The sequence below is a fragment of the Pezoporus flaviventris genome, unplaced genomic scaffold, assembly GCF_033815535.1.
Source record: "Pezoporus flaviventris isolate CSIRO_AGI_PZ_B2104156 unplaced genomic scaffold, CSIRO_AGI_Pfla_v1 ptg000001l, whole genome shotgun sequence".
Classification (NCBI taxonomy): domain Eukaryota; kingdom Metazoa; phylum Chordata; class Aves; order Psittaciformes; family Psittacidae; genus Pezoporus; species Pezoporus flaviventris.
Window position 1 is genome coordinate 5,183,032 of NW_026892549.1, and position 23,294 is coordinate 5,206,325.

A 23,294-nucleotide genomic window follows, 5' to 3' on the forward strand; every position below is an offset into this window, starting at 1 on the left:
GAAATTTGAGGAGGTGATTAGAGGTCTTAAATAACGGTGCTGGGTTGCTGTGGAAAGGCTGGATGTTCCAGGAGCAGGTTCTTTCAGATTTCTCAAGTCAGGCACAGGAAATTACTGTTAAGTTCACATCTGCTGCTAGCCCTGTTGAGATCAAATTTGACTATGATGTAAAAAAACGAAGAAAGAAAATGGGTAAAGCAAAGCCCTGCACCTACATTAGACGGCTCTGCTCCCAGATGTACTACTTCCATTGCTGCTCAATTGGAAGTCCACCTCTTGGCCCTGTTGGAGGCTTGCGTGCTACTATAGCACCCAAATTATTCAACTAAATTAAATGGGATATATCCTCTGCCTTTTTTAGTCCTTAGTGACATACTGCCCTATAAATACTAGTGAGAACAGGCAGGACCCTTGGATTCTTGACACCTTACCACACCTTCATGCCACCAGTTTAATCTCTCTCTGTTGCAGCCTATCTGGAAAACAGTTTATAAGGAGCCTGCACTCTTCCTATCCTCATGTACAGTGCTCGGTACATTTCCTTTCCTTGCACTTTCAAATCTGGAAGATAGTGTTAACACTTAAAATAAATGTGTGATAGTGGGTGAGAAGAGGGAATGGGGAGAACAAGTTTTCCGTCTGTCAAAATGAAGACATCAACCTCTGCTTTTAGTTTTTTTGGCATGAGCGCTTTAAATAGAATGACTGCGTTGGGTGACTTCCAAGTGTTTGCTGCATTTGGCAACCCTTCTAAGTTGTAACAGATGAAGTTCTGCTATTCCATACGATGTGCTTCTTCCCCCTTTCCCAGTGACTCCTTGAAACTCCTTGGGAATTCAAGCTTAGCGTCCACATCTGTTCCATAGATGGATGTCCAAGGCTAACAAAATGCCTACTGGACTTGGAGTCAGCTCTGCCAAAAGCCATATGGGTTGTGTTTTAGTTTTGCAAGCACGGTGCAGTAAAGAAAGGAGGTTGGGCCATGGGAGAAGTGAGGGGAGGAGGGATGAACCTCAGATCAGTAAATGAAGGTAACTTTTTGTCATTTTGATTTAGAGTAGGAAGATGAAAAGATCTCAGAGAAGAGGAAAAAAAAAGGTTTGAGCATAAGTTACTTTATCCATTGTTTTTGAACTACATGGTATTCCTCTCCTCTGTGTGGTGGTATTGACCACGACCTAAAAGCATGTTTGGTTTTGCCTACCTTTTCCAAAATGCATTAACAGTCTAGATATCTGGATGCTTCCTTTGGCCTTACAAGATGTGCGTCTTTGCTGAGGACCATGCTCAAAGCCCTTCTTGATGCCGCCTATTGAACAACATACAGCAATGTGCAGCGGTGACTCGCTAGGGTGGAAGTGATGTTGAGCAGCTGCTGATGCTTCTCTGTGCTGGTTTCTTACCAGTCATCTGCTGGCCCCTATAAAATGGCAGTTTGCATTTTTAATAGCCATTGGGCTTCTCTGTGTCTGAAAGAATATGCCTGCTGTTTGTCAAATCATGTTCTGATTTTCTTGAAGAGTGGTTCATGGAGAGATCTCACCTGCTGCAATGTTAGTGGGGGCTTGGAGAGAGGGTTTACTGAATTCCCCATCCTTGGCACATCCAGCACCCATAAGGTGGGAAATACATCAGCTGGTGTATCATGAAGGTATTAGGGAGGAATAAGAAGACTGAAGTCTCAAGTTTCTCTTGAAATGTCTTTTATTGAGGGTTCAAGAGTCACCATTTTGTAAAAATCTAAAATTCAAGCTCAAGATCATAAGCAGAAAGGGGATCCTGTAAGGTTTAAGTTTTTAGGAGCCTTTATGTTTTAGTGTCACAGTTGGAAGTGCTTTCCAGTAAACTACAGCATGTAGATTAGAACAAGTGTTCTTGTTTTAGGGGTGCCTGATTTTTTTTTTTTTGTGTGTGTGTGTGTGTCTTTGCAATTCTTTTTAGATGTTGTCACCAGTTCTGATTTATTTGCGTAGAGCAGTGTTAACAAATCAACCAAGGCAGTAACCCTGTGGTGTAGGAGATTATCCAAGTTGAGTCAAGAGGCAGGCTTGAAACCCGAAGGCTTTTCAGTATTAGGCAGATTGGACAGGCAAGTGGCAGGAGAGAAAAGGGGTCACTGAAATGGGCTGATGGATATGGCAGCAGCCTGGAATCCTAGCCATCTCTTCTTCCTCTTCCTCCTTTTCTTTCTTGACCATTTTCTCCCAGGCAAATGCTGAACAAATCAACCAAGTTAATGGTATGCAAGTTGTAGAGGACCTGCACTGTCTCCCACTGAAGCACAGCTGCCATCATGATAGACTGCCATTTTACGGTGTAGAGTTTAAAGCCGGTAAGATGGATTTGCAGAAGTGCCTCGGTTTCCCAGGAAATGTCTCTTTGACTTTCCGGTATTCTTAGTTACTGCGCAGATTCTCAGTGTATTTATATACATGTGTCATTGCAGTGCTTTCAAAATCCTATTCTGAAGAAAAGAATGCTCTCAAATTCAAAGCACTGCATGTAAGCAATGAAATAGCATTTTATTGAAGATGAAAGGGGTGTGCAATGTTTATGCACAGATATGTTTCCCTTGTTAGCTGAAAGAGTGAGAGCAGTTTATGAGAGTGTGGCTGTGAGCCTCTTAAGGGCATTTGTTCAATACTGACTCAAAAGTAACACAGCCACTTGTTCATCATTGTAAAATACTGGTAAACAACAGTAGCATGATCTGTAATTGGAGCAGCTCATCTGTGTTCTGTTTTGTTCCTATCCAGAAATAACAGAATGAGCTTTATTGCCTTTGCTAGTGTTATACAGGCTTGACTGAAGTGTGTCCATTCCTTTTTAACCTGGATGTCAGCAAAAAAATAGTGTACCGAGTTCCTACTTCAGAGCAACCTCCTTATGCTGTGTTTGGAAAAAGCAATTTGTTACGCATATGCAGGCACTTTCCTTTTCAAAGCCTTACTTAGTATAGATATTTTGAGAGTAGTTTAGATTAATCATGGACAGTAGACATTGCTAAGAGCACTCACATCTGAGTTCTGAATCAAGAAAGCATTTTGTTCCCCTTCACACACAAAGTTGTGGGGTTCTGGTGTACTGTGGGATTCTTGTGTACTGTAGGGTTCTTGTGTGCTGTGTCTTTAAAGCTTTTCTGGGGTTGCCCATTTGTGGTGAACAGGAGGAAGGTCTCCAGGAAGGCCAGCAGCATTCAGCCTAACCTTGGACTGGACCTCTGTTCTTTGCAGTGGAAAATGTATAGCTTGTTGGACTTGCTTCTCTTCCCCTCCCTTGATGGCTTGGCTCTAACACAGGCAATTCCCAATCACTTCTAAATGCTCCCAGCAACTTCCTTTCCAACTTCCAGCCTCCTCCTCTTCACAATTGTGCTGTCTTTATTCCTGTGTCCAAATGTAGCTCGTACCTGTGGCAATAGCAGTAATAACCTACGTGGTAATACCCATGAGGAGGTACAGCAACAGGGAAATAGTTTGTCCGTTTTTTGGTTAGCGATCTTAAAATGCTCTTAAGGGCCTGGCAATAGAGAAGAGCTCCCTGCGCTGTGGTCCATGTACGGTTTGTTGTGTAACTGTAAGTATATACTTAAACTGCTTGAAGTCAGAGGGATTTTAAACACGTGCTTAAATTCATGTGGCTGACACATGGTCTACAGATGCCTTGTCCCACTCTTCCCATAACTGGAGAACTTTTGTCTAGAATTATTCGTAATACAAATTCTCCACTAGTTCACCTTGTGTCTTGAGTTTGTCCCAGTATCTTATTCACAACTAATGTTTATGCTGTTTTTTCTTCCTGTGTCAAACAGGGTGTCCCCACTGTAAAAATGCCATTCCACATTTTACAACTGCTGCTGAAGTCTTTAAAGAAGATCGAAAGGTACTTGCTGTTAATTATTTCTGAGATACTTAAGAATGTTTTCCAGCATTTGTACTTCATAGGCTTTGCTTATTGATAAGGTGGTAGGTTTGCAGATAACATTGCTGTTACACTAATAGAAATGTATGTGCAGCTTAGGGATTGCTGGGTTACGCTTTTAACCTATTCTCCTTTCTTTAATTTATTGTCTTTTCTGTGTAATTCTTTGTATAAGAATCCTTTTCTATGAAGTGAAACACATTCTTTGTTATTGAAAGGTTAATAAAAGATAATTTACATCGTCTCCATTCCCCTTCAACTTTTGCCAGCTGTTGGGGTGCGTGTGGAGAAACCATAGGTTGTGTGACAGTCCTGAAGACCTCATATAATCATATAATTAATCTTTGCTTGCATAGCATAAATATGATATGTTTCTGTAAGTTGGCTGTCTTGAGTCCACGATGTTGGGCCCTTCTAGGACCCTTGTGCTTCTGTCTTGAAAATACATATGACGGCTGAAGCTCACCAGTTACTTTCCTTGCATCAGCTGAACTATTTTAACTGAATGCATGCGTATCTGGGGTTTAAAAATAAAAATCCAAACACCTCAGCCACTGGATTTAACCAGATAATGAACTACAGACCTTCTTATTGTCTTGGAGTGAACTGTATTTCATTCCAGTCTCCGAATTTGTTCCAGCTTCACGATTGGTTTGTGTTTGAATGTGGCATGGAAAAAATTTGGCAATTTAATAGGGAAATTGCTCTCTACAGCTTACTCAGCAGGGGAAGTGGAGAGGGAGGTGTTGAGCTCTTCTCTGCAACCCTGGTATCCAGTGGCAGGATGAGTGAGAAGGGTTTAAAGCTGCACCAGGGGAGGTTCAGGAAGCCTTTCTTTACTGAAAGGGTGGTCAAACGCTGGAACAGGCTTCCTGGAGAGGTGGTTGATGCCCCAAGGCCATCAGTGCTTAAGAGGCATTTGGACAATGCCATTAACAACATGCTTTAACTTTTGGTCAGCCCAGAATTAGTCAGGCAGCTGGACTAGATGATGGTTGTAGATTCCTTCCAACTGAAACAGTGTTCTATTCTACATTCTGTTCTAAAGGAAGAGATAATTCTGTAACAGTTACACCCCTATTAATCTGCCTGCTACCATAACAGAAGAATGTGTCATGTTTGTTTGTTTTTTTTCTTTTTCCTATTATCTTTTCTGTAACTCGTAGAAGATGCATCAGATTGTAAAGAAATAATTCTTTTATCATTGACTGCATAAAATTGGAAGTCCATCACTTATGCCCTCTGGCATATAAAAGGTTCAGAGGCATTCAGCTCTTGGTTTTCTTACTGCTATAAATTTGTGTGCTCAGATGCCTTTGAGTTACTTGTTTGTTTCCAAGATCTTTGAGAAAGTATCCTTGTTTTCCCACTTTTCTGGTCATTGCCAATGAAGCCTCTCTTTCCTAAACTCATTAATATTTCAGTCAGAGTCGGCAAAGCAAATGTACCAAACAGCGTGCAACTTGCTTATTAGAGCCCCAGGATGTATTAACAAGCAATCTGAATCATGGCACAGTTTATTGGACATGGTGGTGGTGGTAAACAAAGGCTTGTGAAGCTTTTAGTTCAGGTTATGAAGCGTTGTGAAGCTTTCAGTTCAGGTTATGAAGGGACTCCCAAGAGCAGAGCAGTGATTGACAGTTGCATCTCTTGACTTCAGTTTAAGGCTGAAGTAAGGAGATATAAAATGTAATGAGTTGGAACAGGAGGAGCCATCAGGGGATATTAAGGCTGGTACAGTTTTAAAGAGGTGTGTGCAGTTAGGGAAAACGGTGTTATTCCACCCCAGTGACTTATGAAAGTGCCAGGGATTGATTATCTGGGGAACACTATTTTAATTGTGTGCAGCTATAACCTGCCAAGATGCTTCTTGCTGCCAGTTTGTGCCATTGTGGAAAAGAAAATAAACCTGTTAAGACTGCAGAAGAGCACATGGCTGTTCTTGCAGGCAGCACGGGGCATATTCCCATGTTTCAAACTGGACTGACCCTTCAGACTAATTCATAGTTCTGTAGAGTTTCAAACTTCAATAAAATTACTGCTTAAGAGGAAAGAGATATTTCTTCTTCCAAAACCAGGGAAAGGTTACTAATTTTTATTTTTAGTCATGATGGTTTGGGTGGGTTTTGTTTTTTTGTTGTTTCCTCTGGAAGAAGGTTTGTTCACTTTAACAGAATATGGTAGCGTTTATACTGTATCTTCTTTTCAGTAGAGGTGGTCCTTTAATTAAGCATTCAATTCTGCAGAAGCCAAAGAACAAGCAAAAAGCATTCCAGCCTGGAACTGGTTATAAATGGTATCTTGAAAGGTATCCTTTAGGAGACTTCGAGTCTTTACATCGGAATTTTGAAGATGAGCAGAGCTTGAAGCTGTTAAATACATGTCTTTGACTCTATAGGTTCACTCCAAGGGGGTGGTTTTGGCACAGAAGCCCCCTCCCGCCTTGGGCTGTGTGTAATGCTGTGCACGTTTTCATCATCTGCACAGCTGGAGTTCAGAAACGCAGCGCTCAGAACATTGGTCCCAAATGTCAGTTCTTGTTGGCCGCATCACTGCTGGTTGTTTTAGCAGAAATCCCAAGCCTGCTTGCTTGCCTAGGGCAGTCGTGTGGCTGTAGCAAAACATGGCTCTGGGTGTAACCCAGAAACCAGAGCCCCTGTGTCTTTCCATGTGCCTGGAGAAATAAGTAAGACCAGATCATTGGAGAAGCTAGTCCAGTGAAGCAGTTAGGATATTGCTTTCAGTTATAAAAAGAAAAAAAGAACAAGGGAAGAAAGACCCATCTGGAACATCCTTGCTTTGGAGCACTATGGTCTTTGCACAGCTGCCAGCGGAATGGCTTTGGCCTGTGCTCCACAGCTTAAGTTTTGGCAATGACCAGTGTACGTCAGAAAACTCAAATGTGAGGATCGTCACTCCGCTGAACAGATTGAAGAGCAGGAAGGTAGGAAGGTATGTTCACTGACTGCTTCAGAGACTCTTGAAAGGGAACCAGCTAAATCTTAAAAAAAAAAAACCCTGCATTCTGCCTTTTGGCTGATCCTAAAGTTCAGCTTGAAAGAACCAATTTGTGATGCTCCAGCTTGGATTTGCTGAGGGAGAACTCTTGACTTCTCAAGGCCTCTCAGAAACAAATCTCTGGAACAGCCCCCAGAGGGGCTGCTGTTTGACCAATCTTCTCTATTTCCTCAGAAGACTGTTCCTGTACAAATGCACTGACCCAAATCAGAGCACTGCAGCTGGGTTCTAGTGAGTTTGTACAGAAACAGCTGTGGCAGAGATTGTTGGAAAGGGTGCAGCTGATGGGGTGAGTTGGGGAGCTGCAAGACAGCAGTGAAACTGGTGAGTCCTCAATGTGTATTGCAAAACACGGGTTGAACTGTGGTTGAAAATCGTCATACCAAGCAAATCAGTGTACACAGTTATCCAGATGAGTTAAAATTTTAGTTTGGCCAAAAATTTGATCCCTATTTGCTTAAAAAAAGCACGTGTTGAGTTTCTTTTAATTAGGGTCATTAAATATGGTGATGCTAGCACTGTACATTATGGTGCCTACTAATGAGTCTTCCCTTTGCAATAGGCCTGCTTTGAGAACAGTTGATGAATTGCAGCTATGATAATGCTGCTGTGGCACATCAGAGCAGCTAATAATGGATCTTCCATTTGCAAGGCCTTTCACATTGAGAACAGTAGCTGCATTGCAACAAGCTTTAGCAAGCCAGCTCATAAGTGCATTAGGGTCCAGAACAAGTAATATAAATAGAAACTCTATGGAGTAATCATGGAGAAGAATGTACATTTGTCTTATTCATAGTTACTTTTAAGACATTTGGCAACTATGTTTTTTGGGTTTTTTTTTGTAATAATCAGGTACTTGTCATCTGGAATTGACTGTACTGTAAAAATGTTGCTTGAAAGCATTCTTTTCTGTGCTGCGATTTTATTTTAACTTTTTTAAGCTGATCATGTATCATTCTTCTCAAATCAATATTCAGTTAGTTATTCATTTCCATTTTCATAACAAAAGTCAATGTTAGCTCCAGCAGAGATGTATTTCCTTGAATCAATAAACCAGCGTGTGCAGTACATATTTTAACAGGAGAGTAACTAGGATCACAGGGGGAATTTTTACTATATCATCATATGGTGACTGGGAGAGAAACTGTTAATATGAAGAAGGTTTAAGAATGGAAAGGAGGAGTTACCTTGGAAGGTCAAGGGATCCCACTTTCAATTTTCTGCACATCTATTTGAACCACTGGATGTAATTTTGTTTCTTACCTGCAAGATCCCTCCAGAACAAAAAGTTGTTTCGTAATTCTGCTGGAAGGTAACTGTGATTCCTGATGTATGATTAGACGACACTGCAAGTTGTTCTTTTTCCTTCTCACATTTTCGCAGCAAAAAAATTCAGGCATCATCTGTCTGTTACAGTTGAGGCACACAGAGATCAATGGTCATATTTTCCGCATAGCTCCACTTCTATTTAAGCATCTAAATGAAAAGTTCCAATTTTTGCAACAGCTTGGTGTTTTTAATCAGACTGCTTCATCTGAACAATATGCCATGTGCTGTTTCCTTTCTTAAGAGCTCTTCAGAGCTGGTCATGCATTGCTCATGTTCTAATGCATGCAGAGTGAAGTTTGCAACTCCATAGTTAAGCTCCCTCTTCTTTGGTTAAAACCATGAAATGTTGGTGTGAGACTTCCTTTTTCAGATAAAGGTATTTCCCTGTTCCAGATGTTGGTAGATGTGATAAACTATACCAACTATGGAGAAATGAGTACTAATCTGGTATTTTTTTTTAATTTTCATTATTCTGATGTATACTTGTTATGTATACTAACCTGGTATTATAATTATTATCAGCTGCATACCAGTTATGAAGAACTACCAATACAGTTAGAAAGCTGGGTGTACTCCAGGTAATTTTCTCTGGAGTCCACATTCTCTGATTGACTGTCTTTTCATTTGATAACTATTCTATTCCTGGTACAGCTACTGAACAGGATGGTGATAAACCTGAACAGCCTCTGGAGAGAGAACTTGTGTATAATGATGTATTGTCAATATCTAAGGGAGTGCTGATTTGTGTTATGGAGAATCCATAACCCCATGGAGTTTTCTGCATGTTGCAGATACAGCACTTACTTTTTTTTTTTCTTCCTGAATTGTTTTTTTCAGTGTTTTTTTTTTCCCTCTGGTTAGAGGAAAGTTTGGAAAACTGAAGAAATTACATTTTGGCCCTAACAATCAAAATCTCTATAAATCAATCTTGTCTTCCGAAAGCTGCCATGCTGAGGTTTTCCATAGTGGATATACACACACACATTTTAGCCCAGCCTTAGGAGAGTTTCTTGTTCTCACAGATTTTTAAAGGTGGTAATGGTTGGACTTGGTGATCTTAAAAGGTCTTTTCCAACCTAGTTGATTCTATGATTGTTTCCCTTTTGATGAGGGGAATTCATGAAGGTGATGCCGAGTGTCTTGGCTTCGGGATATATATCAGGGATGTTTTATATTTAATCTGTTTTATGTTTAATTCTGCTTGAATAAAGATAGTGTTTTTACAAGACAAAGCATATAGGTCTTGCTAACCTCTGCTTTCCCATGAACTTCCATGTAACTTGGAATACTGATAGTTGAATATGAATATAATTTCTGAGAGTAATATTCTCCACAAGTCTTTAACTACATTTTGGTAGAATTTTTTTTAGTTGTTATATTTTCTGACTTGATTTCCTTCTTTAGTGATGCAGAAAATGTGATCATTGCGAAGAAGATTGAGAATGAGAGGAAAACCTCCCTGCAATGTATCACTGCTCGCCTAAGCCAGGACTCGAGCGAAACCAGTCTTCTTGTGGGCTACATCTTTTTATGTGCATCCTTTCAGTATAGTCATGAATTAATTCACCCTAACTGAAAACTGCTGGAGGACACTCCTCTACCAGAAATTTATTTTAACATTTGTGGTCCATGAAAATGCAAACAGAATAAAGAAAAGGGCATTGGAGCTGTTTATTGAAATTCTGGTATTTCTTGGAGTTCGGCTATCTGAAGTTGATAGAATTGAGATTAGAATTGGTCCTCGGTCCAGAAGTGCATTTTGCTACAAGTGTTTTTCAGCATTACTTTTCTCATCTTGCAGTGCACTATGTTTGATCTTATGCTGTGAGACAGGCAAGACAATTAGGACCATGGTAATGAGTGCATAGAGATGGTAGCAACCTCTATATTTAGGCTGCCTTAACATTTCCACTCTAAAGTAATCACTCAAGCTCTCCTAAGTACTCTTACTCAGCTACTGTTGGCAGCAGGCATTTGAAATGCAGCTTCAGATACAGTCTTGGAAGTTAGATGTCTCTATGAAATTTTGCTCACGTCTGTATGAGTTACAAGGCTTTTGAAAACTGCTGTTCCTCTTCTCTTACTGGCTGTAAGAATCTACGTTCTGAAGAACTGGGCTCAAAAACGACATTTGCAGGAGCAGTGGGTGGCATGTCCATGGGGCTGTGTGGGAGCTTGCATCAGGAGCATTTCAGAGAATGACAAGACCACGGACACATCCTCCAAACACTACTCCAGTTGTACATGTCCCTCACCTATTAGACCTATTAGATTAGGAGTAGCATTAGGCTAATGTGACTGTTGTGGCCAGACTTAGACTGGGATCTTTGTGCATTACTTCAGTGTACAACAGATGCACAGATGGACCAGCTTAGATTTCCATGTGCTTTAGAGGAGAGCTGTATCTCAAGCAGACTACTGAGCATTTTTTTCAGAAGTACCTCCTTATAGTTCATCAGTCATCTGTTTTGAGTCAAGAAGTAAAGATGAGCTAAACAACGTTAACAGAGAGGCTTACGGCATTTCATTCCTCTGCTGCACCTTCTCCTTACTGGGGTCTATTCAAACAAAAGCCTTTTGTAAATGAAATAGGATTCTTTAGTCCAATCAAAGCCAGTCTAGATGTTTCCAGAGTGATACAGATAAGGAAGGCTTCTCTTCCTTCCAATGTTCTAATTTTCTTAATATCCAAGATGCTGTCTAAGAACAGATGGGTCATCAGCCACAACAGTTTCATGCCTCAGACCAGCTACTAATATCTGGATGAGTGCACATATACCTTCCCCTTTTTCTGGCTGTAATCTCTCCCTGTGTGATATTTAAAGCAGTGAGAAACAGTTTTATTTATTTTTCCTGTTTTCAGGGAACCAGGACTTCCAAGTATTCTTTCCATGTTAGTACTGTGACATGAAATAATTCTTCTCTCCATTGTAAACTTTCCTTTACACAGAAAGTAGACAACAGGGTTCTAAATTTTGACTGGCTGCTAAGGTCGGGAAGGCATAAATACTTAGATGAAACTCTTTTGCAGTGTATTATCCCTCACCTTTCGTTTTAACTGGCCCTGAATGAGTAGGAGTCTTTATGTTTACAGAAAGGAAAAAAACAATTGTGATCATGCATGTTTTCTGCAGCTCTTGAGAGTCCTGTTTCTGTAATAGCCTTATTAATGTTTAAAATGGGAAAAAGAGAAACCAAATGTTTCAGGTAAGAGCACTGCTTACTTTATATAGTGCTTTCCATCTGAAGATAGACCTAAGCAAGATCTTACTGAGTATTATCTCGTCAGACTTTCAAAGCCAAAACAAAGCAAGTAAATTAACTGAAGTTGGCTTTGCCAGTCTCTTTAATTACTGCTAGGATAATGTAATCAGGTTTTCTCATTTTGATAGTGTCACCATGAAACTGGAGGGCATTATGGAATATTAAGTGAACTTTTAATTATGGAAGAGCAGTTTAACTGCAACTCTAAAGTCATGCAAGCAAAAAGTATTTTGATCAGATTGTTTGAAGGAGGCTCCTGGAAGGGAAATTTCAAGTTAAGATGTGTCTGTTGCAAAATTAGCACTTGATACATTGTAACTCACAATTGCAAAAACAAAAAAATCGTTCCTCTAATTGGTTTGTGTTTTACATAGCTTGTACTTCAGCCTTCTTGCTCTGCAGTGTGAAGGCAAGCGTGCGTGAGCAGTGTACGTTCAGAGCCAGAACTGCCACTCGCAGGAACAGTCAGTGTGAAATCACATCAGAGGGCTGAGTTAGTTTAAGTAGAAGCTTATGAGTTGTATTTTGTTTCAACATCTGAAATGTTAAGTGGGGCTCCTCCTCAGTACTTCACAGATTCAAGTTTCAAATGTCAAATGTTCTAAACTAGGGTTAGCCTGAGCTGATGCTGTAGGGCTATGAGGTTGCGCTTCCTCACTCTGCCTATGCTGGGGCAAACAGAGACACAGAGGGTGTTGCTCTGTTGCTGAACAGGCTGAGAGCACAGCAGGCTGTTTCCTACTCAGGGTTTGTTTGTGAGACAGTAGCATCTCGAGGTTTTAAAAGGAATTAAAGCCCACTTTGCTAATGGCTGCATATAACATACATTCCCTACCTTAAAGGATAGACTGAAAAAAGGAAAGGAAACTGAAACTGCAAGCAAGCAGCTTTCTTTATTTGCATTACTTGATGGACAATGCTCTGGCCTCTCACCCATCCCCCTTTGACCTTGGGAGAACTGAATGGAGTTTACAGAAGCTATTTGGGTGGAAGTCAATAATCTGTTAATAGCTTGCATAAGTGACCAGCCACATTTGTCCAAGAACAGAAGAGGTAACTTTTCCAAGCATTAGTTATGCCACAGGAAGGAGGTTGGGTTAGGTGGGTCATTACCATTATCAAAGTCACCCTGACGCTGTTAATCACTTAAAACCAAAGTGCAGGAAAAATACTGCAGTACAACAGAGCTGTGACTGCTGTGCTTGGATTTGGTTTTACTAACAAAGCCTCTGGATTTCCCATTTGGAGTCAGCAGGGAGGCTGGGAAGGTGATTTTCTGCTCTGAGTTGAACACACCCTGCAGCCATGTAGACCAGGTGCTTTGCAAGTGGCACAGCATTTCTCTGGGAGGGAGCAGGTTCTGCTCTTCCATTTGTGTGGCTTGACCTGATGACCACGCTCTGACCTTCCTCCAGAGCTGAGCTGTTACAGAACAGCAGAAGACTTGGGTCTCTTGTAGTGTTAAGTCTGAGCTGCAGCAGCATAACCATGAAGTAGAATCTTGCTTTATCTTCTGCCTCATGCTGATTTCTTGCATTTCAGATCGCCTATGCTGCAGTGGACTGTGCCAAAGGACAGAATCACGACCTGTGTAAGCAGGAGGGGGTTGATGGCTATCCCACCTTCAACTACTACAACTATGGGAAATTTGTGGAAAAATATACTGGAGAAAGAGGGGTAAGTGAAAGCAAGAGTCATCAGCTGATACAGGGAAGAAGGTCTCCTCTGCCTGTACTCCCTTGCAAATGAAAACTGCAGAGTGACTTTTTACCATGCTGGAAGGATGTTTTAACTGCTCCTGTTGCAGTCTTACATGCATGAATCATTGTGCACCACACCCCTGTACATCTCTGCATTAGGAACATACTTCGTCTTTTTTAGGGATGTGAGAAGGGGAAGGAGGAATAAATTTGCTAATGCTTTGTTGTATATTTTATTCTTTAAGCTGAAGTCTGCAAGTGAATTTGGACCGAGTGAAAGTGAAGGGTTTATTGCATGGGCTGCTGCTAGGTACAGAAATGCCAGGAAATACAGAACTTTCTCCTGTCAGTGCTGGATCTGGATTGCACATATACTGCAGACGTGTTACAGATCCACCAGGCTGCCAAATGGTGACAGACCATTGGTTTTATAGCAGGAACAAAGCTGTCCTTTGGAGATTGAGGGAAACTAAATGTCTCATTTGCCCTGAATCAGATTTCACTCCTGGAGCTCAGGATGGCAAGAGAAATTGTGCCATCTAGCCCATGGGCTGGAGTTTCATTCTCTTCTCCTGCTGTGGCCAGCTGATTATATGTTCTGAGTACAAGGGACAGAAATGGCATAATGCCTTCCGTGGTTGTAAAGTGCCTGAAAGTAAGGGAGCAATCCAATTATTTGTGTGTGGTTTTTGTCATAACCTCCTAGAGGGAGGTTACTCCTCAGCAGTGATTGATTGCCTGGAGAATGTAGGATCTGCAAGAAAAACTTGGGTCTTCAAGCCATCCAGTCATTTTGATAAAAGAGCCTTGCCTGGAAGATATTGCTGCTATTACAGCTCACCAAATTATAGAGCAGCATGAAGAAAAAAAGCCAAATTCTGAGGTTCTTTGTCAGGCAGAGTCTTAGAGAAGTCTTAATGGAGTTTCATCTCCCAGTTTTCTCCAGCATTATGACCCCAGTAATTACCATTTTATGGTGCTGATCGAGGCATTGTTATGGACACTATGTTTAGTTCCAGTTGTGGATTTTTTTCTTAGAAGTAAAGATGGGTGCAGTAGTCAACAATTAAGTGAAAATTCAATGTCAGTTTTTGTATTTCTAACCCATACTTGTAGACATTAGTATGAGAGGAAGGAGCTGTGGTGGCTGATAAAAAGAATTTAGCAAGATCAGAGTGCTCTGAGGCCACAGCAGTTGGGAGATGATTACCTCTATGCTGGAAAGCAGACTGACTCATTCCCTATGTGTGGCCTTTCTTGGATAGAATTAAATTCCCCAACAGGAACATCACAGTCTCTCTGCTACTGGGAACTGTGTTCCCTCTTCACTTCTCCTGCGACTTAAGGTCTTCTGTTTGTGCAGCATCAAATTAGGTTTTATCTCATATCATGTTAATGCTGGAGGTGGTTCTTGGCACAATGCCTTCCATGGAGATTCCATGTCTGTTCACAAATCTGCTTCAGCAACAGGGGTCTGCACCACTAAAGGACTTCTCACAGCATGACAACACCTTTTGAATCACCATGGCCAACCACCTCCTGCGCTGCCAAAGAAATCTCAGGAGAGAGCAGTGAGAGCCAGGGGACCTGCTTTCTATTCCTGATTCTGACACCAATGAGCATTTAGTTCAGTGTGGTCCAGCTGGTGAATTGTCATTTCACAATGGGAGGGAAGAGAAGCAATGTCAGCTATCATAGGAGTAATATGACAGCAGGAACCATGGCCAGTAGAGCAGGATCTCTCAGCTCCTTGCCACCTCATGCTGGAGGACTGGCTGTGGGGAAGAGCGTGACCCCCACTGGTGGCCTGTAAGGGGTCTTCCACACCTCCAAGGGAATTGCAGTTCCAGAGTAGAGATTTTAGGGCATTTCACCCCAAGCAGTTCAAGCAAGGAAGAGTTAGGATATTCTCTGACTTGAATTGCCTTCCAGGCACACAGCTTTGGAAACTGCGGTCCTTTCATGGGCGCCATTGATTGCCAGATGTCTCCAAATGAAGTATAGCCCAAACTTGTCACTTCATTGTTTTTTTCTCAGTGAAAAAATTGTGAATAGTTCTAGAAGAGTGTTTTGTTGTTCAGCCTTCTCAAAAGCCTCCCGGCTTTGAGGTTTTATTTTGGTTTAGTTTTATTGTTCCCCAACTTAAACTTTTTCTGTTCAAATTATTCTGTACAAATACACTATTTGTATTTTTCCTTTTTATCACCAGTTTTGAGTGGTGTCTTTTGGGATGGCTTGAAAGTAAAAATGGTCAAGTGTTACTTGCCCAGGCAACTATAGTGTTGGTGTGCTAGTAGATAGTGTGTTCAAACAGGTGTTCACACCTCCACCTATCTGAGCCTTTTGAAATGCCTATGAGTTGTGTTTAGATGTTTTCCGTGAAAAAGGAAATTGCCATTACCTAACAGCCTTAGATAATAAGAAATTGTAAGTTGTTGAAATACAGAGGTTGGCATCTAGGCATCCAGGTTTGAAATTGCTTGGTGGTAATGCTGATAGTAACTTCAAAAAAGGCAATTCCCATCAGCTGAACATGTGGAAAAGGACAAAGATCGTAAGCAATACTTTTAAGGGATGAGGAACAGTGGCAAATGTGTGTGTATAGCCAACAAATGATCACCAGCTGCTTTCAGAATGATACATGTAGCATACAAATGCAGCTTGAAAACGTCTTTGAGTGTTTTCAAGAAAAAGGAATGAATTGCATTTCTAGGGACAGATTTTACCTTTTCCTGTGAGTTTTAGGGCCTTTTTGTTTGTGCACCATCTCTTCAAAGTTTGACATGTGGAATCTGCATGGATATTTTCCCCTTGCATTGCAGTGGAGCAGCACTGGACCAGAGCGCTGCATGATGAGGCAATGCAGAAGCAGTAACTGCTCCTTAGTTTATATTCTGTCATGGGATACAGAATCTAAAAGTGTTCTTGACATATTGTTTTGGTTCATTTGTAAAAATATGACCCCTGTTTTTCTTTCTTCAAAACCAGGAGTCTGGATTCACCACTTTCATGCGAACCCTGAGAGAAAGAGACCATGAAAGAGTAGGAAAGAAGAAGGATGAATTGTAGTTTCTGCCTCAAAAGAAGCTTTCCGCTGCACTGTGAATGGTTCCAGGTCTTTTGTTAATGCACCTGAGACTTCACATATTCTCAAGACAGAGACTTTTTTTTATAAACAGCCATGGCCATTTTGTACAATTTTGAAATAAAGTGAAACACTTGATTTTTGAAAGAAAAATAAATTAGAATGTTGCCATAATGTTTTAAAGAAAACTTGGCATTTTCTCTCATTTTTGGGAGACTATGCCCACTGACACTCCTATGCAATATTTTTGTAGTCTGTAGTGTGTCTGTAGGTGATGTTGTTTGATAAGGTGAATTTTTTTTTAAAGGTATTGCTGTACATGTGGAAAACAAAGGAAAGGGACATGGGTTTTTTTTGTTTGGGTTGTTCTTTGGGGTTTGGGGTGGGGGCCAGGTGTTTTTTAAACCAGTGAAGGAAAGTGGGACTTGTAAGAAACAGATTTATCCAAATGCAGTTTTACATTCTTCTGAAATAGTTACATGTTCTTCAGTGAGATTTGGGGAAACAATTTTAAGGTGCTCAGGGATAAATAAGGTATCTGAGTTAATGAAGACATTAACATGGACCAGTCCAGATCTGTTGATTTCATTTAAATCTCTCTGGTCGTTGAATCAGGACTGTTTACATACCTTTATCGAATGTATTGAGTAAATTAAGCCAAGTATCAAAAAACAGCAGAGCATGGGTAAAATTAAAGTAAACCCTCCTTTTTTTTTGGCATCAACATTGTCAAATGCATCTGTAAATTATGGCAGGAGTGATTATGTTACAGGGGTATACAGTTACCCTTATAGGGTATGCAGTCTTCTGTCACATTGGGCCATATAAAATACATGTTGGAGAGTGTTATGTTCAACTGTATTGATAAATGCATAATGCTTCTGATAATGCAGTAATGTATATTTTACGTGTTTACATTTCAAAGGTTTATCTGCAGTTGTATGTGGGATTTTTCCATTTTGCTCTTTAAGAAATTGCATAAACAATCTCTGACGAAATCATCGCTGTAAAAGCTGTATTAGCAGCAGCTGAAATCCGTTTCACTCCTGATGCTTTAAAAAAGAAAAGATTGATCTGGAGGTACTTATGTCTTCACAGGAGGGGAAAGGGAGGGCAGGAAGTTGTGACTCACTTTGAACTAAAAATAAATTTTAAAAAAGACAAGTATTTTTATCATTAATCAGCCTTGTTCAGCTTCTTCCCCACTGTGAACGACCGTAGCTGGTGGTGGTTTAGGAAAAGCCAGCACACATGCAGGATGGGCACCCAGCATCCCTTTGCTGGGGACAGCCAGTGACCAGGACTGTAGGGCACTATGGTAGGGTGCTTGGCAGTGCCTTGGAACTCAGCGGGCAGGCGGAACAGCTTTTTAGATTTACTGCGCCAGAGGTCTGAAATCTTCCTCTTCCTCCTCTGTCTGCCCATCTCATTTTGTTTTGCTAGTTTGAATCCTCAGTGAAGGCTGTGTTAAAGGAAACTCAGTGCTGTGCTGCTGAGGAGATGAATGGCATCTTACCTCCTTCCTGGATATTTTTCCCTCTTTTTCTCTCACCCAATTAATGGCACTGTATGTTTGGCACTTGTTAAGCTGCTGAAGCCATTAGTGTGTAATCTGGAATACTGGTAGCCTGATTGGCCTTGTATGGTAGCCAGCTTGTTAACCATGACATCAGTTTGAATGGTGATGGAGCTGTGCCAAGTATTTTCTCTTATTAGGCACCTGATGAGTCTCTTCACTCAAAAATCAGCTGCCTGGTAGTACATAATATCCTAGTGTGAAAGTGGCTTAATTTATTAAGTCTCTTACTGTGGGTTTGTTGTTTTTTTTTTCCTGTTGACATAGTTACTTCATGTTGTGTTTAGTACTTTTGCATAAGATCTCGGCAATTCTTTCTTTCAAGCCATCCTCACATTAGTGGCAAGCATTCTGCCCTGCATTTAGGAAATAATACATACTGATGCCATTTGGTTTCAAACAGGAATTCTTTTGCTTACCAACAATCAAGTATGATCACTCCAGAACTTACTGCCCTTTTTTTTTTCTTTTAATCTCAGAGTCAAAGCAGCTGGCATTAAAGAAGTACAGTCTCCAGTAACGCTTGAGCATTTTTGTGCATGGGCTGAGCCCATGGCTGTGCTAATTGCTGAGAAACGTAGACTTAAAAAAAAAAAGAAAAATCATAGCTTGCCAATGGTGACATCACTAGTCAGACTGATTCTGAATTATAGGCTTTAGTAAATGTTTAGGATAGGACAATTGCACACTGTGCTTCAGACCAGTAATTCCTTACAGCTGGTTACACCATAATAAAATTAAAATAAAGGATTCTAGCTTTCCCTTCAGTCTTTTGTCAGTTACTTCTTGGACTTGGGCATTCATTTTTTTCTTGGCTAATCATGTGTTAATGCACAAATATAAAATATTTTAGAATAATTTACCTTCTGTTACAGGGTCATTTGGTTTATGGTCTGAATGGTTTTTGAAAATACAGCTTTGAACACCATAAACGATTACATGAAATGGCTGACACAAGCCTTAGTTACTGTGAACTAGAGTGTACCATGAGCTTGGAGCTTTGCTTCCAAGCCCTTTTAATTAGTAGACCAGGTCTGGATTCCAATTACACTCTTGTAATTCTGTTGCTTCCAATAAAGCAAAATTTGTGCTTGTATTTGCTGTTGAAATCAGTTTAGGTTCATATCTGCATCAGTCAAATTGAAATTTAAATACATGCTTTTTTTTTTCCTACAAACTCTGAGTGAAAAGTATCCTATTGTAAGAGCTCTTATTTTGCGTAATTAAACAGTTGGTCATTTCACACATTCAGACTTTCCAGCATGTTGTGATAGATGCATAGTCCAGGTGTTCATAATCACATAGGAATTTCTGCCATGGTTAAAAGTGAGTAATCTGGCCTTTCAAATAATGAATCACTTATCAGCAAAAAACTTAATTGCTCATAAGAAGAGTTTTGCAGTGAATCAGAGACTCTGCTCGTGCAATTATGGGTTTGGTCTTTCAGCCATTTTAAGATGTGATCCAAAGGTCTTGGACATCTGCTACACAGTTAACCCTAAGAAGATTAAATCTTGTTGAGGAAGAGTAAAACGTGTACACAGCGGAGAGGCTGAGCAAGGATTGCATATCACTTTGCTCTTCAGTGTTGGCTTAAACAAGCTATAAATAGACTACAGGTCTATGTTAGCCCCATTGCATATCTGGACCAAGAGACAACGTGTAGCAGGATGAAGAATTTTGTGGAGACTGGGTAGGAAATGATTTTCCCATCTAATGAAAGAGCCTGAGATGTTGGATTTGTTTCACCCGCTAAAACAAGGGAAAGGGGAGCCTGGACAAGATCTCTGGGATATCAGAGACACAGGCTGGAGTCCCAAGATGAACATAAACTAGTATCTCAGGCTCCTGCAACCCAAGAAAACAATTTAGCTTTGTTGTAAAGGAATTACCCATTTGTGACCCAAAAACTATGTCCTTGTTTGTTCAAACTAGAGCAACTCCTGCAGGAGAGACTGGAAGAGATTTTTTTTCCAGTCTGAATCAGGAAGGGCAACCTTGCAAATCTGCATTCTCTCTTTCCTCCCCCTGTAAAATTGGATTCTGGATCTGATCTCTCCATTGGCCCCCAGGCCTCTCCTAACTGGTTGTTGTAGTTGGTGAAACAGCCTTGGGAATTTTTCTGATCTCCCACCCAGACCATATTAGCTCCCCAAATCTTGCTGACTTAAAATTCTCTCAGCAGTCATTCACAAAGATGGATTGATATTAATGGTGGAAAAAAAAAATAAGGTTTCTGTTCTTACAGCATTTAATTTCGGAGTATAAAAGCAGATGCAACTCTCATAATGAGTAAGCTTGAAGGGAATGTTTCAGTCAGAGTTCCATTTCAGATGGAATTGCTTCATGGGTGATTTTGATTTTAGATGCTAACTGCTTTTCAAAGAAAAAGTTAAGACCTGGTGACTTAGCCCACAGGTGTTTTCTCTTTTCCTTTTTTTTTTAAAAAAAAAAAAGCAAAATCCCTCTCCAGGTTCTTGATAGTGCTGTATTATGAGGAAAAAAAAAATGCTGCCTATATGAATTTCCTAGAATAATACTAAACCCCTGCCAGCTGCATTTTACAAAGTATGAAACAAGCCATTCACTCAAAACGACACTCGGGGGGGCACGGACTGTTGTCCACGTGCACTTCATTTTAATTTAATAGGCTTACTTTAGTGTGATTGGGTCTGTAATGCTATCCTAGGATTGCAGGAGTAAATTCTGAAAGCTGAGGCAGGGGGAAATCAGCTTTTATCAGCAGGTGCTGAGTGTCAGGGCCAAATACTGGCATTTCCTTTGCTCTTGGCAGGCCCAGCATCACTGAGCATTCCATGGCTCTGCTAGAACTGCGGGTGTGCAGCCCTTTGGCTAACCCGGTTATATACATAACTGCTTGTGCTGGAACTGATTGGAAACCAAATTTTCTCTCATTATTTTCTTTGGCTGCTCATGAGAAGATGTTCTGCTTTCTCTGTGCATCCTGCTTTTATTTAACAATTAAGGAAGGAGAGTAGCTGGGTGTTTCTACAAAGGTAATAACTCCAAATACCATTTTATCTGCTGTCAACCAGGACTCCTGGAACTGCCTGACTGAGCAGCGCTGCTGAAATACTCCTTGTGAAGCACCTTCAACTGGCTCAGCTTTTGCCGAGGTTTTGGCAGGCACTGCATGATGCAGTTGTAAAAAAAGTCTGAGTATCTAAGGCAGCGATTTTCAGACGGTGGTTTCTGAGGAGTTAAGCTGAACTGTAAACTGTGAGTTCATCAGCCCAGTGTAGCTGGTTTTGAGGTCAGAAAAAAGATGGTCTGTTAGCCCAAAATTTAGGGAATCTCAGCTCCGATGCTGGCCCATCGTTAACGGCAGGAGGACGTCTGCGTGTTCCCATCCCGCTGTCAGACCTGGTCCTTGGTTTGTAAGATTCCTGGCCCCAGAAATCCTGTGTCCTCCTGCCCAGAGCACTCACCGTTCTTGTGGGGAGATGGTGCTCCTTAAGGAACAGTTATTCTGTGTTTGCTTAGAAAGCATCATAGGGCTAATTATTCTCATTAGCTTTGAGCCACTAATAAATTATCTTTCCTATTGCTCTTCCATCACTCCGTAATGAGAGCCATTTAGTGAGATTTTGCAGATACTGCTTCCTCCCTCCTCTGCAACACCATCCCCTGCAAGCATTCATCATAGGAAAAAAGCTACATGAACAAAATCTTTTCAAATTAGTCTCTGGTGCCCCAGTTAAGTGGGTGGCTACATCACAGGCATGCAGAAGAGCCTTCTTCATTAATATGTGCAATTCTGCGTGAGCTGATTAGCTCTTGCAGTTCATTTGGTAGCAAATGTGTAAATCCGTCACACTCCAAATGCCAAATATGTGCACAGCTAAATTATGGAGAAGTAAGAAACTGCAAGAGTGGGAAGTCTTTTCTTGGAAGAAGAGGTCCTTACCCCATGCATTAAATTGGAGCCCTGGATTTATCTAGTGCATTTGTCACTCCTCTGCTTTGTCATTTTTATGCTTGCAAAACGAGTAATTCTTCCTGTCGTGTTGATGGCCCTTTCAGTATGTGTGGGTGTTCAATTTTGTGCCTAACATTTGTAACAGATGCCTGATATCTAGTCTCATTTCCCATAAAATAACAATAGCCACAACACAATGCAATCTTTCTTACACAGTAAGTGCTGAAAGCAAATTAACCAGTTACTAACTATGTATAATTAATAACCCAGCCACCATCACTCTTCTTGTTCTCTTTTTGCTTGTAAAAAACTTGAGAAAGAAGCGGGGAGAGTGAAATTAGGTTTTTAAATGTCTCTTTTTTTTTGCAGGGCAGTGCTGCATGGTTAAATGGAATAGTGTAGCTGCCAGCACAAGGTAAGCACTAAAAATGTCACCTGCCTATGGGGAGGGGCTGGTCTACTGCTGCAAGCATTAAGTGCCCTGAGTCAGCTACTCGGGGACCAAACAAGGAAATGGGCCTTTAGAGCTCCTGATTTATGCATGATTTTATTTCTTTTCATGCCAAGTAGCTGCAGAGCCAACTCAGCCTCAAGGCCTGGACTCACCAGCGCAGGCCAGCCCAGCACCCTCCATTTTGCTTTCTCTCAGTGTACAGGAAAATTGTAGCGCAGACCCAGCTTGATCTCGAACAAGAGCAATATTTTGGCATTATCTTCTGGCCATACGGGTTGTGGGAAAAGAGCTTTTTACTTCCCAAAAATTCTGCTGTGGGAAGCTGTCTTTTTCTAAGCTGAGCATAAACTCTCTAGACAACATTTCCTAGAAAACGTGCAGCATAATGACAAAAGTCCCATCGTGTAGCCTCCAGATTGCTGGTAATGGGACACTTATTCCTGTAGCCTGTCCTGTGAACATGGAACAGGGTGATCATGTCCAGTGTTTTCTGTTGCATCCCCAGCATGTACTGAAACCTCTCCAAGAGTGTAGGATTTGCTTACTGAGAGGGAAAGGACAGCTCTGTGCTCAGGCTGGCCTGCAGTGGATATGCAGTCCTCCCCAGGGACAATACAGAAAAGAAACTGTGGGTTGAGGCCTTTTTTTCCCCTCTCTTTTCAAAGAGAAACAGGCTGTCTTCAAGGCAGACCTTCCTCCATACAGTGGGAGGAGAACAGGCCCACAAGAAACCTACTACAGAAAGGCAAAGCCTCAGTGTGATGCTGCCCAGCTCCTTGCAGGTCCCTTAGGACTCTGGGGTGCACAACTCCTTCTACCTGCAGCAGACCCGAGAAGGATACCACAGGACTCCTAATTTTCCTAAAACCCACCTCTGTGCCCAAGCCTGACTTAGGCAAGAGAGCAGAACAAAGAAAGAGTTCACTTCGTAATAAAGTCATGTCTCCAGTGAAGTTCCACAGTATTAGGTGCATTAGGTATATTTTTGACTGATGTATAATCTTAAT

The 23,294-nt window shown here is 41.1% G+C and overlaps 1 protein-coding gene across 2 annotated transcripts in view; it reads left to right on the plus strand.

Annotated features, from left to right (window-relative positions):
- Nucleotides 1–17,481, plus strand: part of PDIA5 (protein disulfide isomerase family A member 5) — a 94,345-nt gene extending 76,864 nt beyond the window's left edge. Inside the window, exons 15-17 of one of the 2 annotated variants that reach the window (XM_061469850.1) lie at nt 3,812–3,882; nt 13,075–13,209; nt 16,221–17,481. In XM_061469850.1, coding sequence (XP_061325834.1) covers nt 3,812–3,882; nt 13,075–13,209; nt 16,221–16,301 — 287 coding nt within the window. In that variant the 3' untranslated portion in view covers nt 16,302–17,481. The remainder of the gene's footprint in view (nt 1–3,811; nt 3,883–13,074; nt 13,210–16,220) is intronic. The other variant, XR_009746333.1, reaches the window with a different exon arrangement.
- Nucleotides 17,482–23,294: the final 5,813 nt, after the last annotated feature.